Below are 19,557 nucleotides of genomic sequence, written 5' to 3'. Positions count from 1 at the left end.
TGTAGGATCGGAGTGAAGATTGACGATGGAGGCCGCCTTACAATTATTCTGTTAAGTTCCTTACCTAAGATGTATGAACAGTTTGTGGACACCATGAGAATTGTAATATTGATGCTATCAATTGGACAAAAAAAAAAAAAAAAAAAAAAAAAAAAAAAACTTGTCACTCGTGTGAGGTATGTTCTAGATCTCCACACGAACCTTTTATCACATAGAGTGTTAGATAAAAAAGGGTTTGGTTTCAGAACCATAAATGGAAAGATGAGAGTACTCAAGGGTGCTTTGACACTTGTCAAATCTAATCTAAGAAATGGAATCTATGTTGTTGATGGATATGCTCTGAATGGTTCTACAAACAATGTATATGCAGACAACTTCACTCTTTGGCACTCAAGAGTGGGACATGTTGGTGAGAGATGGTTACATGAACTGAGCAAACAAGACTTGCTATGTGGAGACAAGATTGAAAGATTACAATTCTATGAGAATTTTATACTTGGAAAGAGCAAGCTAGAGAGTTAGATTCTCTATTGGAGTCCATACATCAAAGAGAGCCTTGGATTATGTTCACTTAAACCTGTAGGGACCTTCCATGAATTAGAAAATGGGAGGAGCAAGATATTTCATGTCCATTATAGACGACTACTTAAGGAAAGTTTGGGTGATGCTGCTAAAAATCAAAGATGAGGCATTCATTACCATCAAGAACTGGAAAGTGATGGTGGAAAATCAATCTGGCAAGAAGGTGAAGAGACTAAGAACTGACAATTGTCAAGAGTTTGTAAATGATCAGTTCAATACATCCTGTGATCATCATGGAATTGCTAGACACAAAAAAATGAGAGGGACTCCATAACGAAATGGCTTGACAGAAATGATGAATAGAACTTTACTTGAGAGAGTAAGGTGCATGTTGTTCACTGCTGGACTTGGTAAGAAGTTTTGGTGAAGATATATCAGCTTAAAGGCTTTGTGGTGAAGACACCAAGATTTAAAGATTATCACAAGTTTTTCTTCTTGTATACAAACAGAAGATCGGTTCTTCGGGAGAGGGGCTTAAATAGATCTCGGGAGGAGATCGATCCGCCGACTGAAGGGATTTAGCATTGAAGGGAGTTCAACCGAGCGGAGAGGAGGCTAGCATAATCGAAGTTACTAGGTTTGAGTATTGCATAAGAACGGCGTCAAGATAAAGATGAAGTCTTTAATTTATTGTTTAGACTAAAAGAAAGTTCACATTTGGCAACAGGAAAGTATATAATTTCGTTGCTAATTCCATTCGCAACGAAAATAAGTCGTTGATAGCTCGTTGTCTTTTATTTGTTACGGAAAGTTCAGGGAAACGACTTAAAAGTCGTTGCCAATTCATTTAGTTTGCACAACGAATTCATGTCGTTGGCAAATATATATCGTTGCCGAAACATTTACAATGCACAATGAATATATTTCGTTGCCAATTATATATCGTTGCCAATGTATTTGGTATACACAACGAATTTATTTTCGTCGCCAATTGTATTTAGTATACCGAACGAATTTATTTCATTCCAAAAGATATAACCAATATGGTCCTATCCGCCGACCCGACCTTTGGACCGCCGATCACTGGGTTGAACTCACGACCAGGCCAACGGGCTTACCCGTTTGATAAATGTTAAATATATGGAGAGGTTGATTTGAAGTTAGAGTCCCTTCAAACCGTTGGGGCAACACTATATTTGTACAAATTGGCTGAAAATAAATTTATAAAATTAAATAGACAAAGTAAAATGATTAAAAATAGTTATATAAATAAATAATATGTCCAAAAAAAAAAAACATTTACGATAAAATTCAATTATAAACATAACATATATATAATAAAATTTTAAAACCATGTAATCAAATGACTTAAAAAAATTGCATGAGGTAATGCTAGTTAATATAAACGAATAAGATTTTTTTTATCATATTTTATTATATATAATATGCATACATATAGTTAATGAACACTAATAAATTTGAGATCGATGAAATTCTAAAAAACTGTTGAATACTAATGCATTAATAATTCAATATTATATATATATATATATATATATATATATATATATATATATATATATATATATATATATATATATATATATAATAATAATAATAATAATAATAATAATAATAATAATAATAATAATAATAATAATAATAATAATAATAATAATAAAATTGGCAACGATTATATTTTGTTGCCAAATCACTTCGAGCATTTACAACAAAAGATTTCGTTGTCTTTCGTCACTTACTGGCAACAAAATAAATTTGTTGCAGTTGTATATGTATTTACTACAATTTTATATCGTAGCAAAAAAAGAAACAATCTTTTGCAACAAAAGAAGTTGTTGTCTTGCATTAAATTCACTGCGAAATATATGATACTATTCACAACAATATTTTTCGTTGCCTATGAGATTCAAAGGCAACGAAAATATCTTGTTACAAAAAAATTATTCTTTAGCCACAAATACTAATATTGGCAACGAAATTAATTTTGTCATAAAGAAATCATTGCCTATTTTGCATTTTCTTGTAGTGTTAAGAACTGAAGTCCTAATATTGTGCTTGTAAAACTAAAATGGTGAATATTCGTTTTTTTTGCAGATCCTCGTTGATGTAGAGTACAATTGTATCCGAACCACATTAAATATGTGTCTCGTTTATTTCTGTTTTTACATACTGATTTACGAACTGTTGCAATACTTTACGCAACAGTAACAAAAATAGAATCTGACACAAGTAGTTTATATTGGCACGAAATGAATTCTAACAGAAGCATTGGTCGTTGACCCAATCTTTCTCCAATGTCTTACTTTTCTATATGTGAACATATTTATGGATATATGATGGTTGTTGACTTGTTGTCATTTTAAAATGACTTAATAGCTAATTATTTTCTTGTGCATACATTAATTTCAAGAAATTGTCAAACTGGCTCGAGGCGAGGCAATGGCAGACACTATTTGAAAGATTAATTTGTGAAAACTTAATAATAGAATATATATATATATATATATATATATATATATATATATATATATATATATATATATATATATATATATATATATATATATATATATATATATATATATGCCCCCTTCCTATGTCATATGCTACACGCAAAATTATGGTGTAAGCCACTTCAATATTAGTAGGTGCATATCACGATTTATGAACGTAGATAGCGACCTTGTACAATAAACCAAAAAATATAATTCTTTATTTATTTATCCAACCATAAATATAAAAATGCTTCATTAGAAAATCTCACTCTTAGAGAAAGAAAAATATAATTCGAAACCTTGGGTATGGATAATTTATTGCCAGGAGAGTCGTCGTCGAAGATTTTAAGCAAGACAAAACTGCGCTTCCGTTCGCTCAAATTGGTTGATTTCAATGAAGACGAAAATTTGGCGGAGATACCGTACGGTGCGGATTACGGCCGCCTAAGCAATGGTCTCACTTACTATGTGTCCACTAATTCGACGCCTAAAATGAGAGCCGCTCTCTCTCTCGTCGTTAATGTGGGGTACGCGCGCACATTTTCTATTCCATCTATATTTTTATTGTCATGTGAACTGTGTTTTCTTTATGTTGGATCCGTTATATATGTTTTTCATTTCATTTGACGAACATGTTTATACTTACCATTATGTATGTCGTTTTGAGCCCTTCATATATAGCTAGTCCGTCTGTTGCAATATGTTCGTAAGTGCGTGCGTTGACTATTTGCCGATGTCCATACAAATATTCTCTAAAAGATTATGAAGTTTAACAACTTCTTCTCCAAAATTTGTCTAAATTAAAAAAAGAAAAAAGAAAAAGAAGAAACTCAAAGATACCTAACAACTATTAATAATATATTTTAATGATTATTGATTTATTTCTATGTAATTTACCTATCTACTTAACGTGCAAGCATTAATATTCGAATTTTTTGAACTATTGTTTATCATTATTCCTAGATTATTTCAACCTTTCAATAACATTATATTGTGGTTGTACTATTATTTATCATTATTCTTAGATTAATTATTTCAACACTTCAATAACATTATATTGTGGTTGAACTATTGTTTATCATTATTCTTAGATTTGATGAGTTTTATGTGTATCGAAGTTTTTGTTGTTCGCGGTTAGGGCTGAAAGTCGGAAGGATCGGATCGGAATTAGCCTTTTCGGAATATTTCCAAAAAATTTCGGAAGTACAAAATCAATTCCAATTCCAATTCCAAAATTTTCGGAATCTAAAAATTCATTCCAATTCCAAAAGGCCCGGAAATTTCGGAATTTCGGAAATTTTTCGGAAATGACATAAGTATTAAAATTTCGAAACTTCGCTGAAAATTTCATAATTTGCTAAAAATAAAAATTATGAGTTGTGAATTGTGATTTTTGACTTATGGCAGAAATTATGACTCTTTGACTTTGCACAAGAAATAATAAACGTAAAACTAGGGTTTAACATAAAATAAACTAGGGTTTTTTAGGTGACATGGCCCATAAAGAATAAATACAACTAAATAATTTAAAATAAGTATATATATATATATATATATATATATATATATATATATATATATATATATATATATATATATATTACTCAAAGATGTATTTTTTGGAAAAAAATCGGATTTTTTCGGAAAAAAATCGGATTTTTTTCGGAATTAATTTCGGAAATAATCGGATCGGAAATCGGAAATTCCAATTTTTTTTTATATAATTCCAATTCCAATCCAAAAAAATCGGAAAAAATCGGAAATCGGAATTTCGGAAATCGGAATGAAAAAAGTTGTTCCAAAATCGGAACTTTTCGGATCGGAACCGGCGGAAATCGGAATTTCCGTTCCAACTTGCACCCCTATTCGCGGTGTATAAAATGGATAGTGAATTTAGTAAAATAGTCGAACTAATTAATAGGTGAAAATGTGAAGAGATTAAATGAGATGAATAAACTCTTTCCTTAAGACGAAATTGTCCTGCTACGGTGCTTATGGTTATTTGGCAATCGTCTCCCAAGATAGGGTTCGACCATCACAATTCGCAAAAATATTTTAAAGAAAACTTAAGGGTCTTTTCAAAAGCACGAATTGCATATAATCCATGGATCTATATCTAATTGTAACTCCCTTCACCTCAAAATTTCTTTCACCAAAAGGGACATCAACCATACCAAATGCTAAAATACATCTTTAACATCTAATTTACTTCAATTTAATGTCTAACACAATATTATTGATGTGTTAGATATTAAGATTAAATTTTATTTTTATTCCTTTTTGATGCGTTGACCGGTCTGTGTAATATTCAAGTCTAACACAGTAATATTAATTATTTTTTAGGGTTTAATTGGTGAAATTGTGTTAAATTAGGATTTAAATTATGAATACGAGGGTCTTAAAGGGTTTAAATAATAAATTAGGGGTGTTTCAAAGGGTTTTGTGTAATTTTGATATATATGATTGACTTTTTTCCTTAGCAACAAGTGTTGAAGGGGTAGACTAATTTGCAAAACAAAACAAGTTGAAGATTCCTTTTTTTATTTATTTTTATTTTTTTTATTTTTATTTTATATAATTAAGTTGTTTATCATTGGCTTCTTTACCATTTGCCCTTTTCAAAATTATACTGGAAAGCGCATCCGAATAAACTAGGAAATAGGAATCGAAATTCGCTTCTACAAAAACTAGCTATTGTGATTTGTGAGGAGTTAAATGCAAAAACCACCCCTGTGTTAATCCTAAAGACCAAAAACCCCCCTGGGATAAAAAAAGTGACAAAAATCCCCCTGTAATCAATAGTCAAAGCCATACTCCCCCCTAACTTTTGTGCGTGCCATTCACTCGCCCAATGTGCGACTACTTGTGCGATTTTTATACATTTTGTGCGTGAAAAGACAAATTTACCCCTATGATTCTACACTCATAAAACAATTAAACTATTTATGAATTTGTAATAATATTTAAATTCAAAAACAAAATGAAAAAATATAAATTATACTCTGGAGAACGGGAATGCGTATCTGGCGGCGGCGGATGCGGGCTTGTGAGCGGCGGGAAGCTTCTAGGCTCCGTCGCGGTGCAGTTGGATTTGAAGAGTATTCTGGAGAATATGGGGAAGCCGGTGATTCAAAACGGGTGGTTATGATTTGCGGGTCGGGTGTGAAATTGCACTTGAATGTTAAGGCTGAACCCGACCCGAGATTCGTTTTTCTATTCGACGGCGAACCGGAGTGCAGCCCTCAGGTTTTTCAGGTCAACGGCAACGTCAAACAGCCGGTTTTCTGGAATTTATAATATAATGAAAAAATATAAATTATATTTAAATAGATAAAAACCACCCACCTTCCATAACCACGGCAATGGCAAACGGAAATGCGTATCTGGAGTTATACTCCATTTTTGGGGAAACCGGAGAAGATGGGATGCATCCGTACGGTGACGTGGCTGCTTGGTTGGTCGCCGGAGAGGGGTTTCGGTCCATGAACGGAGCCGGCGACGGCAGTGGTGGGGTGGGGTGAGGTGCCCAGAGAAATAAAAATCAAAGTGTGTGTATTTGTGTGTCTGTGTGTTTTTTTCATTTGGGGAAGATGGCTTAATTGAAACTATTAGGGACTGAATTGAAAATTTTATAAACTTCATTTGGGTCATAAAATTTTAGATGTTGGACAGATTTATCTGAGGGTGTATTTGTCTTTTCACGAACAGTCAACGAATAAAAATAAAATGGGTCGAGTGTGCATGTTTGAACACTTATTAGGGGGGTTTTTGTCACTTTTTTTATCCCGGGGGGTTTTTTGGTCTTTAGGATTAACACAGGGGGGTTTTTGCATTTAACTCGATTTGTGAGGTCATTAAGATGCAAAATGCACCTGGTGATTTTGTAACGATTGATGTGGTGAAATAACTTTCCATTAAGCACACATACACATGTATGTGTGAGATTATGTGCAGATCAATGATTAAACATCCACAAAAACAAAAAAAACAAAAAAAAAAAACATTTACATGCATTTCATGTAGACCGAAATGTGTTACTCATCGAAGCTATTCATATCAGTGGTTCAAAATAACATAAATATTTGAATAAAAAGTATTCGACATCTAATATAAAATATAAATTGATTTAAAAGTTTCTTACTGAACTTATCCCTTGATTCAAGATAGCTCTGTATTGGAAGAAGAGGAAGAGCGTGGAGTCGCTCATATAGTTGAGCATCTAGCATTCAGTGCCACCAAGAATTATACAAACCATGATATCGTAAAATTTGTCGAAAGTATCGGGGCCGAGTTCGGTCCCTGCCAAAATGCTTCGACAACCGAAGATGAAACTATTTATGAGTTATTTGTTCCTATTGACAAGCCTGAACTAATATCTCAGTCTATTTCAGTCTTGGCAGAGTTTAGTTCTGAGGCAAGTATTTTTCTTTTTTTACATTTATATTATATGGAGTACTTTTTTTTTTTTTGAACTAAAAAACATTATATATATCTCGTCGATCGTGTACGTATTACAGATTCGTGTATCGGTGGATGACTTAGAAACAGAAAGGGGAGCTGTACTTGAAGAGTATAGAGGGAGAAGAGATGCTGATGGAAGGATGAATGATGCTCACTGGGCTGTCATGTTGGAGGGCTCAAAAGTAAGTCCTTTTTTGGGGGGGTTAAACTGCATAAAACCCCCTTTGTTAGGAAAATTTGCGCCAAATTTCTATGTGTTCTTTTTATTGCGTAAAACTTCTCATTGTTTCATTTTCCGCTGCATAAAATTCTCATTTCGGTTAATAGTTAACACCGTTAATTATAGAGAGAATTTTATTCAAGGTTTTTCAAGGTTTTTTTTTTTTTAATAATATAAGGGGTTTTGGTACCTGGTTTTAATTTGTAACACAAGGGCGGTTTAGGCAAAATTAATTTATTCATTTAAAATTTATTTATTTTTCTTAAATTAAGTCGGATACATCAATTAGTTTACGATACGGAAAATAAAAAAATAATAGTCGAGATGGAAGTTGAAACCAATTCTAAAATTATTTATTTTGTTATTAACCCATAATAAATTATATAAATATATAATAATTCTAATAATATAAATATATATTTTAAAAAAATCATTTTTTTTAAATAAAACTAACAAATTAAATTATATAAATATTGAAAATCTTCAACACAAAAAAAATAAAAAAAATCACCACAACTATTAAATTTTCTATTTGTTATGTTGTAACTGAATAAATGTGTTCAACTTAATTTAAGAAAATAATATGAGTTTTAAACGAATAAATTAATTTGGCATAAAATCCAATTGTATTGTACAAAATATGCACATAATCCCCCTTTATTGTGAAAAGCTTCCATAAAATAATCTCTATAGTTAATGGTGTTAACTATGAACATAAATGAGGATTTTATGCAAAGCAAAATGAAACATAGGGGATTTTACGCACTAAAAAGCACACATGGGGATTTGACGCTTATTTTCCTTAACACATGGGGTTTTATGATGTTTATCCTTTTTCTTTTCATGATTTTGCAAAAAGAATGAAAAATAAAATAAAATCATATTTTGTAATCAACAATGATGTAATATAATGTATATCCTTGATTGCATAATCAGTATGCAGAACGATTACCGATTGGACTCGAAAATGTAATTCGTACAGTGAGTCCCGAGATTGTGAAGCGATTCTACAACAAGTGGTACCAAATGCAGAATATGGCTTTGATTATTGTTGGTGATTTTCCTGATACACAGGTTAATTAATTTTTATTTATTCGATATTCTTTTATACTTGTTCTTTCTCATCACTATCACTTATTTCTTGTTTTATGGTAGAGTGTTGTCGAGTTGATAAAAACCCACTTTGAAGATAAAACTCCAAAACTCGATCCTACTCCGATACCGGGATTCACGGTACCATCACACGAGGAGCCACGTTTTTCGGTGTTCGTGGAATCAGAAGCAGCTGGGGTTAGTACTACTGAATTCTGAATATATATTATTTATTAATTATTAATTGCCTTAAATAAATTTTCAATTTTTTTTCCATCACTATAATCCAACGCGTATTTTTCGCAGTCCGTAGTGGGGATTACTTTCAAGATTCCAACGAATTGGATGAAAACCGTGAAGGATTATAGGAATTTTATGGCCGAAGACATGTTTTTCAATGCGATGAACCAAAGATTATTCAAATTGTCTCATAAGAAAGATCCACCCTATTTTTCATGCTCGGCGGCTTCCAACGGTCTCGTCCGCGCAACAAAGGCCTATACGATGACATCATCATGTAAGCATAACGGGATTATCGAGTCACTGGAATCAATGCTGATTGAGGTGTGTCTTTTATTTACGACATGATGAACCCAATACTTCACTTGTTCATTTATTCACTTCACTTGTGCATGAATTTTTCAGCTGGCTAGAGTTCGTAAATACGGATTTTCCAAACGTGAAATATCTATTGCACGAGCCGTTTCAATGTCGGAAATGGAATCTGAGTATCTAGAGCGAGATCAAATTCAATCCAGCCTCATACGAACCTATTATACACTAGTAGCACTTTCTCTCACTCTCATATCTCTTTTGAAATTAAGTGGTTTTAAAAAAAAAAAGGGTAAATAACACTTAAACCCCTGTGGTTACCACCTTTTGCAGATGACTACCTTGTGCTCGTAATATCAGCATATAACCCCCTTGTGATAATTGATAGAGGTAGCGTCCGTTAATTTTTCCGTCAAATTTAACCGTGTGTGTCAAACTTCAAGGGAGTCATCTGCAAAAATTAAAGGAAAAATGTAACCGTATGGGGATCATCTGCAAAATATAGTACTTTTGACGTTTGACTCGCGCAGTTAATTTTGACAGAAAAACTAACGGAAACTACCCTATCAACCATAAGGGGGGTTACATATTCATATTATGAGTACAAAGGGATCATATGCAAAAACTTGTAACAACAGAGGGCTCAAATACTATTTACCCTTTAAAACTATATAATACATATATAATTTGATGGATCTGGTTTTATTTTTATTTCACAGCATTTTTTCGGAAAGCTACCTGTTGTTGACCCTGAATACGAGGCGAAATTATTCAAAACTATTCTACCTTGTGAGTATATATTTTGTAATTCTTTTACGAGTGGCGTCTTTATACTCGAGTAGTTTGTGATTATTTTTGTTATGTTCTTGTAAATGGTAGATGTATCAGCTTCCGAGGTATCCCAATTCTCGGAATATTTCCGGACATCATTTAACTGCGTCATAAAAACAATTGAGCCTCAAGCAACCGCAACATTGGACGATTTAAGAAGCGTTGTTTTAAGGGTCAATGCTTTGGAAGAGGAAGGAAGCATTTCCCCGTGGGAAGACGAAAGCACCGTCGAAGAAATTGTTCGCGTCGAGCCAACTCCAAGGTAAATTAAATTTCATCTAATTCCACATTTTCGATATACAAGTGGTACTTACATTACGACGAGCAAAATTGATTATATAGTGAGGATTTTTTTTTTTTTCACAACTCACATGTTTTTGTTATGTAAATTAGTCATGTGGTGCAGCAGCTCGAGTATCCCATCATTGATGCTACTGAGTTGATTCTGTCGAACGGAATGCGAGTTTGCTGTAAAAGCACAGATTTCTTCGACGACCAGGTAATATTAATTATGAAACTGTCACGATATTATGAGGTAAAAAATATATACGCCAAATTCAAATACTAGTAAGTTAGGCGGGATGGTAGAAAAAATTGTACCCCAAATTCAATACTTTGGCTATGCACTAGAAATTATACAAAAGAAATCATACTTTAAGGACCGGTTTGGTTGCCAAGATAAGTCATGATTAACTAAACAGTTGGACTTAATTTGATGTTTGGTATTCTCAATAAATTGCCGGGTTGACCCGCCAAAATTATATAATCATGGCTTATCTTGACTTATCTTGACTTCTAATGAGTTTTTTTTGTTGGACGTTTCAAGCTCCAATAAAATAATTGGGTCTTATTAAATTATTTAATCTTATCTTGGCTAATCTTATCTTGTCAACCAAACGTGGCCTAGGTTCATTAAGATTTTCTCCCCATTAGTATTTAAAAGTGATGCTTTGAGAATGAAGATTGTGTTCTATACTACCACTAGTTGATATAATTCTAACTTGATATTAACATTTTTTTTTAAAAATAGGTTTTATTCACAGGTTTTTCCTACGGGGGTCTATCGGAACTCAAAGAAAGCGATTATTTCTCGTGTTTGATGGGTTCCGATATAGCTGAACAAACTGGTTTATTTGGTCATAGAGCTGAAGTGCTAACAGATATGCTTGCTGGTAAAAGAGTTAATGCAGGTACAAGTTTGGGAATATATAAGCGAAGTTTTTCTGGCTACTGCTCTCCTTCAGATTTGGAAATTGCACTCCAGGTTTGTTTTCTTCAATACATACTAAGAGTCTGTTTGTCTAAGAGGTTATATATAAGTTCTTAAAAACATCTTATAAGATTTATAAGAAGCTTATAAGCTATTAAAATGGATTTGGTAATTTTTTCTAAGAAAGATCTAATTTAATATATATATATATATATATATATATATATATATATATATATATATATATATATATATATATATATATATGACCTCACCTTTTTTAGTTAAGGGCTCGTTTGGCTTTGCTTATTTTAAACAGATGATAAGCTTTTACGTTTGATATGATATATATTTTAAGAGATGATAATCTGTTATATCTTATTTGTAGAATTAATTTTTCAAGTGTTCGGATAATGAGTTTATTTGCTATTTTGATTGATTATAAGATCTTAAATAAAAAGATAGGGTGAATGTACTTATTAAAAAAATATCTTATTGGCTCTCTAACAATTTATTTAAAAAAAAATAAGATTTTTTTAAATGAAATACCAAACACTTTGGAAGAGCTTATAAGCTCCTTAACATCTTATGAACTATTTTTAACATCTTATAAGCTTAGCCAAATTAAACAACCTCTAACATCTTATTTGTTCATTAAAAATATAAAATTACAAAAATATTAAAACTACAAAATTACATTCTAGTAACTTATAAGCTCTATATCCAAACACTTTAAAACTTTATCTTTAAAATAAGATCAAAGAGCTTATCAACTCCTAAAATATCTCATCAGATATAGGAGCTTATAAGATGTTTTAAATAAGTTGTGTCGAATTCGAAAGCAATGCACCAGTACTATAAAACCCAATGAAAGTTCCATCATTATATGGGTCTTTCTAGGGTGAGATCCCATGTTCTAAACTTTTATGAGATACCCCTTTATATTGCGCCACGTGTCCCTGCCAAAAAATCCATTTTTCCTCATTTACGTATTGTCGTAAATACCCTTCGTATAATTAATATTTTCAAAAAATCGGCCATTATATATTATTAATGTAATGTCAATTTTACCTTCTATATTTTTAATGCAATTTTAAATTGTAAAAATCATTAAACCACCCATCCAAAATTGCATCAACTTGAATTCGAACTCGTGACCATCTGAAAACTCACAAGAATACTTACCATTAAGATACAACACATAATTGACAATAAACTAACAATACGGATATATATCACAAAGCTACAATTTATAATGGTTATAAAACTTATATAAATAATGTTAAATAAATTATTAATTCTCATATAATTATTATTATTATTATATATTAAAAATATCCCATACTAACAAATCTTTATATAATATAATTTAAAAATCTAAGGAAATGTTGTTCAACTCGTGTAATTTAAAAATGAGTTTCGAAAGAATTTGAAGTTTGAATTGAATCGTAAATTGGAAGATTTAATTAAATCGTAATATTTGAATCAATTAAACTCATGTTTTTTCAATTCAAAAACAATATTCAAAGATTTGATCGATTAAGCTCAACTCATTTCAATTCGTATACAATATTCAAATATTTGAATCGGTTAAACTCAATAATTTACAATAGCGTATTAATCAATCTGTGTATAGTTAAAGTTTAGTAACCTTTTTTTATTGAATTTTATCATAAAAAATAATAAAATTTAATTCGTAAAAATCGTAAGATTTAATCGGTTCATGGTTAGATTAAATCTTACGATTTACGATATGATTTTTACGATTTTACGAATTAAATTATTATTTTGTTGTTAAAATTGAATTAAAAGGATAGTAGACTTTAATTATAAATAGTTAACTCGATTAATACGTTCTTGTCAGTGGTTGAACTTAATCGATTCAAATTTTTGAATAATATTTACAAATTAAAAGGATTTGCGCTTAATTGATTCAAATCATACGCTTTAATTAATCTTATGATTTGATTATTGCGTAATTTAGGAATTATTTTTTTATGACAAAATTGAATTAAAAATGTATTACACTTTAATTAATAATAGTTACTTTGATTAAGACGTTCTTGTCAATAGTTGAGCGCGCTAATGAATCGATTCAAATATTTGAATAATTTTTACGAATTGAAAGCACTTGAGCTTAATTGGTTCAAATATTACGCTTTGATAAAATATTATGATTTACGATTAGGTTCTTACATGTGTTAGGAATTAAATTTACTATTTTTATGACAAAATTGAATTAAAAAGATATTAGACATTACTTATAAATAGTTAAATCAATTATGTAACATGTTATGTCAATAGTTAAGCAACCGATTAAAATATTTGAATAATGTTTACTAATTGAAAGGATTTGTACTTCATCGATTCAAATCTTACTAGTTGATTAAATTAAATATTAAAAGAAATTCACAATATAGTATTTGTAGTATATAATTTTATTTTAAAGTAAGAAAACTACTAATTGGAATGAGTTATAATTTTTTCTTCTTCTAAACAAACATATTATTTTATTTTTTATTTGGATTTGTCACACTATCGATTAAATAACATAAGTGAGTTTGAATTAAGTTATGCATTTTTTTATATTTAATTTACATTAAATGGTGGAGTTTATTAATACTTCGAATATTATATAATTAATGATAGATGTTTGGCGTATTGAACTGCAATTCTTTATATTTTTAAAACTTTATTTTATTAAATTTGTTAATAATTTATTTAATATCATTTAATAATAATGAATGTTGCAATTAATATTTGAATTAACAGTATTTATACAATTATTGTTAAATACATCATAATAAGTTAATGTGCTTGGATGGTTAGGAGTGATAAATGTATTAAGAGGTCACAAGTTCTATTCCTAATGAATGCATTTTTTTCGATTATTTATCAAATAAATCTCGGTCACAATGAATTTAAATTAATTATTTAATTAAAATATAGTAGGGGTAAATTAGACAATTCAATGTTAATCAATTTTATATTAATTTAATAAAAAAAATAATCGAAGGATAATTTGGTAAAGTACTTCATTTTTTAGAACATAAGCCATGTTATTTTCCTAGGGTCCAGATTTAATCTTAGAAAATTAATGGTGATTAATGCATATCTTATAAAAGTTTAGAACATGGGGTATCTCACCCTAGACAAACCCTCATTATATTAAGTATTAATTGCATGTTAAAATCCAACTAATAGTTCTCTCTCTCTCTCTCTCTCTCTCTCTCTCTCTCTCTCTCTCTCTCTCTCTCTCTCTCTCTCTCTCTCTCTCTCTCTCTCTCTCTAGTTGGTGTATCAACTCTTTATAACAAACATGCAACCAGAGGAAGATGACGTGAAAATAGTGATGCAAAAGGATGAAGAATCTATTCATGCTGAAGAGCGAGATCCTCACACTGTATTTACCAATCGTGTGTTGGAGATCAATTATGGGAACTCCATCTTTTTTAGGGTGAAAATTGAACTATCTATCTATATACCATTATTATGTTCTTTTACTTAGGGTAACGTAAATAACATTTAACCCCCGTATGGTTACAAGTTTTTGCATATGATCCCTCTGTACTCGTAATATCAACATACATAACCCTTTGTGGTTGACAAAAGTAGTGTTCGTTAGTCTTTTTGTCAAACTTAAGCATAAGGGAGCTAGTCATCTGCAAAATATAATATTTTGACGTTCGACACACGTAGTTAATTATGACGCAAAAATTAACGGAAGTTACCTCTATCAACCACAAGGGTATTGATAATGTGCTGATATTACAAGAACAAGGGAGTCATCTGCAAAAACTTTTAACCACACGGGGTCAAATGTTAGTTACCCTTTTATTTATTGTATGACTACTTTGAAAATATGATGTGATTATTTTTTTTTCTCTTGCAGACAATGAAAATGGATGATCTAAAAGAAGTTGATCCGGTCAAGGGTTGTGAATATTTCAATAATTCCTTTAAGGACCCCTCAACTTTTACTGTTGTAATTATTGGAAAAATTGAACCTACCATTGCTTCTCCATTGATATTGCAGTATCTAGTAAGTGGTGTGAATTTGGGAAAAAAAAAAAAAAAACTCTACATTGATGAATTTTTCTTGTTAATTATTTAACAAATTTGGAATATTTTACGTAGGGAGGGATCCCCAGACCTACAACACCAATTTTCAATTTCGAACATTTTGATCTCACATCTTTACCATGTACTTATCCATCCACTGTAATTAGGTACGTTACTCAACTTTTAAATTCACTTCGGCAATAAGGTGCATTTGGATGGAGGGATTTGGGGGAGGGATTTCAAATCCATGATAACAAATCCCTTTGACTTGTTTGGATTGAGGTATTTGGAGATGAATTTCAAATCCCCACCCCTCATTTTAGTTGTTTTTGGAGCAATAGTGGTGGATTTCAAATGACTCCAAAATTGGAGTCATTTCAAATCCATTCCCCAAATCAAATCCCTCCCCAAATCCCTCCATCCAAATGGACCCTTAGTTTATAGGGTAATTACACCCACATCCCCGATGTATGCTTAAATAACTTTAAGATCCATGTGGTATCGATAATTATACACACTCCCTGAAACATAGTGAGAAACTCTAATGTGTAATGCATTGGATACGTTATTCCGATAGCGTTCTAACGGACTATTAGTTTCAGGAAGTGGTGGAGACAACATAGAGCTATGTGTGATCTAAGAAATGTTGGGGGAGCCATGTCACCCCCTAACTCTATGTTGTCTCCACCACTAGTTAAAAGTAATAATCCCTTACAACTCTATCAGAATAACGTATCCAATGCTTATCCCATTAGAATTTCTAACTACGTTTCAGGGGATGAGTGTAATTATCGATAACACAGGAACCTTAAAATTATTTAAGCATACCTCAGTGGTGTGGGTGTAATTTACCCTAGTTTATATTTCCTTTACATTGATGGCATGTATATTTTTTTTTTTCGGTTTATTTAAGTATTTATAAACGCGATAAATGTGGTTACAGAGAAGTTGTTCGGAGCCCCATGGTGGAAGCGCAATCTTCGGTCCATTTGTGTTTTCTAGTTGAGCTCAAGGAAGAAACTATGGTATTTGAACTCAGTAGGAAACTGAAAACTTATTATACTTTAACCATTAGTACAAAAATGACTTTTTACTACGACCAAGTAAAATGTATCAAATTCGTAGTAAAAAGACGTTTGTTACGCATTTGCTACGAATTTGTCCCGTAGCAAATACGGACGTGACAAACTATGCTACAGTAAATAGCCGTAGCAAATACGTTTTGCTACAGTAAATCCTAGCATTTGCTACGACTCCAAAATTGTCCCATAGTAAAATGTACCTTTTGCTATGACTTTTTACAGTAACAAAAAAATTGCATAGTAAGAAGCTATTTTTCTACTAGTGCACCGATCACAATCTTCTAATTTTTTCTTTTTTTTAATTATAGATGGAAGATAAACACTTGATCCAATTCATGAGCAAGCTTCTAGAAACAAAGATACTGCAAGTTCTTCGATTTAAGCATGGACAAGTACAAAAATGAAATTCTTATGTTTTATTAAATCATTGATGTTTAAAATTATAGCTAGTTCATTGAGAATAATATATTTTTTAGATATACTCAACTGGAGTTTCCATGTTCTTTGGAGGTAACAAACCTTCAAGAGTTGGCGACGTCCGTGGAGATTTAAACGTTTACTTTTCTTGCGATCCTGTAATCTCATCAACACTGGTAAGAAGAAAGATTACTTTTTTTAACTCATTGTTTTTAATCAAATTAAATTTGGTAGCTCACTAATTCGCATTGGATGATATATATAATCAACGCAAAGGTTGATCTCGTCTTGGATGAAGTCTTGCGTCTTCAAGTGGAAGGACCTTCAGATGATGATGTCTCTGCCATCCTTGAAATTGAACAGAGGACCTACGAAATAGAATTGCAGGTGCACTCTGGTGAAAATATTACGTGCGTGCGCGCGCACACAATGAAATAACTTATATGAATACTTGATGGTTCACTAATGTGGTTTCAGGATAACTATTATTGGTTGGAGATGATTATGTCAAGCTATCAGTCGAGGAATTATTCCGGTGATATCGATGCTTCTTTCAAGGTTTCCATATGTTTTTTCCACGATCATAACTAATTAAATATAACCGCTTTTCAAGCCAATTTATTCTTCTTGTTACAAATTATGTTGAAATTCCTTAAAAAAAAAGAAGATTTCATTTATGTTGACATACGGAAAACATTGTTCTAAAGGTCGTTTGTGGGGGGTAATATTATGCAGATTCTAGACGAAGCACGTAACAATGTAAGAAATACGTTGACACCATCAACAGCTCAAGCAACATTGCAAAGAATGCTACCTTTTCCCTGCAAAGAGCAATACACTGTAGTAATTCTAATGCCTCAGTGACATCACCTTGAGAGATGCTAAGGTTCGTTCTTATTATATTTTTTGAAAATATTATAATAACATTATATATTTCATAACTTTCTTATAAACAACATGAAAAATTCAAATGTTTGGTTGTTTTTGACATCCCCAATTTTCATTTATTTTTCTTGTTGTAAATTTTGGTAGGTATTGTTGGCTCAACAATTGTGGTTCTCTCTCTTTAGGGAGGTACTTTAGGAGAGAACTTCTAGTCAATGGTGATATTCGTACATGTGGATTGGATTAATTTGATTCAAAATTGTGAAGATTTAAATTGTAATATTACATTAAATACTTTTCGTGAAAGGTGAAGAGGTACCGAGTGTCCTTTAATATAAAAATTATAATATAAATTAAATTGTTGTAACTCGCCCTGATAGTATTGCTTTTCGGTTTGACGATTGTGGACATAAAATATGACTAGAATAATATAGAGATTGAGAGATAATCCAAAGACTAAAATCCGCAGAGATTATCAGGGGTGTATTAGTGGGGGAGGGAGAGTTCCATTATATAGGTGTAAAAACTACCAGAAATTAAAAGAAAATCTACAAAAATAATTTCTCTACCACTAACATAATGAGAAGATATGGGGTATGTTAATGATCTAGAGGGGATTGGGTGGTATGTAAGGAAACCCCACACATATATTATTTACAACATTTGTTCTTGAGAGCTTTAGGACCAGACTACAAGATTTTATACAACCATGCTTTCTCGAATCCCGTTACTTTTTTGAGTAGATATTGTTTCGAAAGCCATGATTCATGAGATTTTTGAACGGTCGATCTCTCAACATCCCCAATCTTGGCATTGTACGCTCATTCGACTTCCTACTCTCGACCGAAGCATTCCAAGAAAGATGGAAAACTTAAACCTTTCAACACTTACGTTTAAAAAATGTCCAACCCTTTCTTCGATTTACCGTCAAGTTTGTGATATGGAGCGTCACTTAGATAAATGATGTTGGAATTTTCTCAATCTCAAGAAAAAAACAATATGCAAACCTACTTGGGGCCTTCGCTGCATGTTAAAATTTCAGATGTTCATGACTCAGCCGTATTCAAATTCTGGTGCAATATCTCACATGACAAATGATCCCGAGGGTCTGGATTTTCCTGCTGAATATTATGGTAGTGAAAGGGTGATGTTTGGTAATCTTCAGTCGCTACCTATTTCCCATGTTGGTACAATCTCTCTTATTTCCCCCAAAAAATCTCTTGTTTTATCAAATGTTTTAGTTCTTCCCGGTCTCAAGAAAAAACATAATTTCAATCAGTCAGCTTACAAAAGATGTTTACTGTTAAGTAACCTTTTCATTTTCTCGTTTTTTCATACATGATCGCGCCACAAGAGCAGTGTTGGGGTTCGGCAAATGTGATGATGGTTTGTATGTGCTTTGTCAATATTATTGTGCTTTTTCTTCCAATGTCTTTCCCAAGCCATGTGCATCCGCCCTCTTATGGCATGCTCGTTTTCCCAATTTCGCATCCCAATTTTCGCATTTTCTTTATAAGCTTATCTAGAATAGAAGTAGAAATCGTTTAGGATACTATTACTTAGTTAGAAGATTTCTTTAGGTTCAAGTTAGGGTTTGGAGGTTGATTTCGTGCCTATACAAGCCTCACAAAACTTTGAAGAACTCTGTGCCGTTTATTAGAAGAAACATACTTCAAAGCATTAAAAAATTACCGAGGCAGTGGTCTG

The 19,557-nt window shown here is 31.7% G+C and overlaps 1 protein-coding gene across 1 annotated transcript; it reads left to right on the top strand.

Moving 5' to 3' along the window:
- The first annotated feature begins 3,305 nt into the window (after positions 1-3,305).
- Positions 3,306-18,256, top strand: LOC105952699 (zinc protease PQQL-like). The gene is made up of 21 exons (XM_088824906.1): positions 3,306-3,565; positions 7,206-7,452; positions 7,556-7,681; positions 8,656-8,793; positions 8,875-9,009; positions 9,118-9,375; positions 9,457-9,594; positions 10,083-10,152; positions 10,243-10,456; positions 10,588-10,693; positions 11,225-11,458; positions 14,697-14,861; positions 15,297-15,446; positions 15,542-15,633; positions 16,410-16,491; positions 16,857-16,940; positions 17,025-17,141; positions 17,242-17,352; positions 17,443-17,523; positions 17,701-17,851; positions 17,998-18,256. The coding sequence occupies exons 1-20, from the start codon at positions 3,345-3,347 to the stop codon at positions 17,827-17,829; spliced, it is 2,898 nt and encodes a 965-aa protein (XP_088681032.1). The 5' UTR covers positions 3,306-3,344; the 3' UTR covers positions 17,830-17,851; positions 17,998-18,256.
- The last annotated feature ends 1,301 nt before the right edge of the window (positions 18,257-19,557 follow it).

This window comes from Erythranthe guttata, chromosome 10 (genome assembly GCF_056151865.1).
Source record: "Erythranthe guttata isolate IM_541 chromosome 10, IM_541, whole genome shotgun sequence".
NCBI lineage: Eukaryota > Viridiplantae > Streptophyta > Magnoliopsida > Lamiales > Phrymaceae > Erythranthe > Erythranthe guttata.
Note: the sequence above shows the minus strand (reverse complement) of the source record. Positions and strands in the feature narration are given on the sequence as shown.

Excerpts from the sequence above, each read along its gene's own strand:
- LOC105952699 (XM_088824906.1), top strand. The coding sequence starts at position 3,345 with ATGGATAATTTATTGCCAGGAGAGTCGTCGTCGAAGATTTTAAGCAAG. Across the intron at positions 14,862-15,296 it reads GGAACTCCATCTTTTTTAGG|ACAATGAAAATGGATGATCT; the intron begins GTGAAAATTGAA and ends TTTCTCTTGCAG. Across the intron at positions 16,941-17,024 it reads TTCGATTTAAGCATGGACAA|ATATACTCAACTGGAGTTTC; the intron begins GTACAAAAATGA and ends TATATTTTTTAG.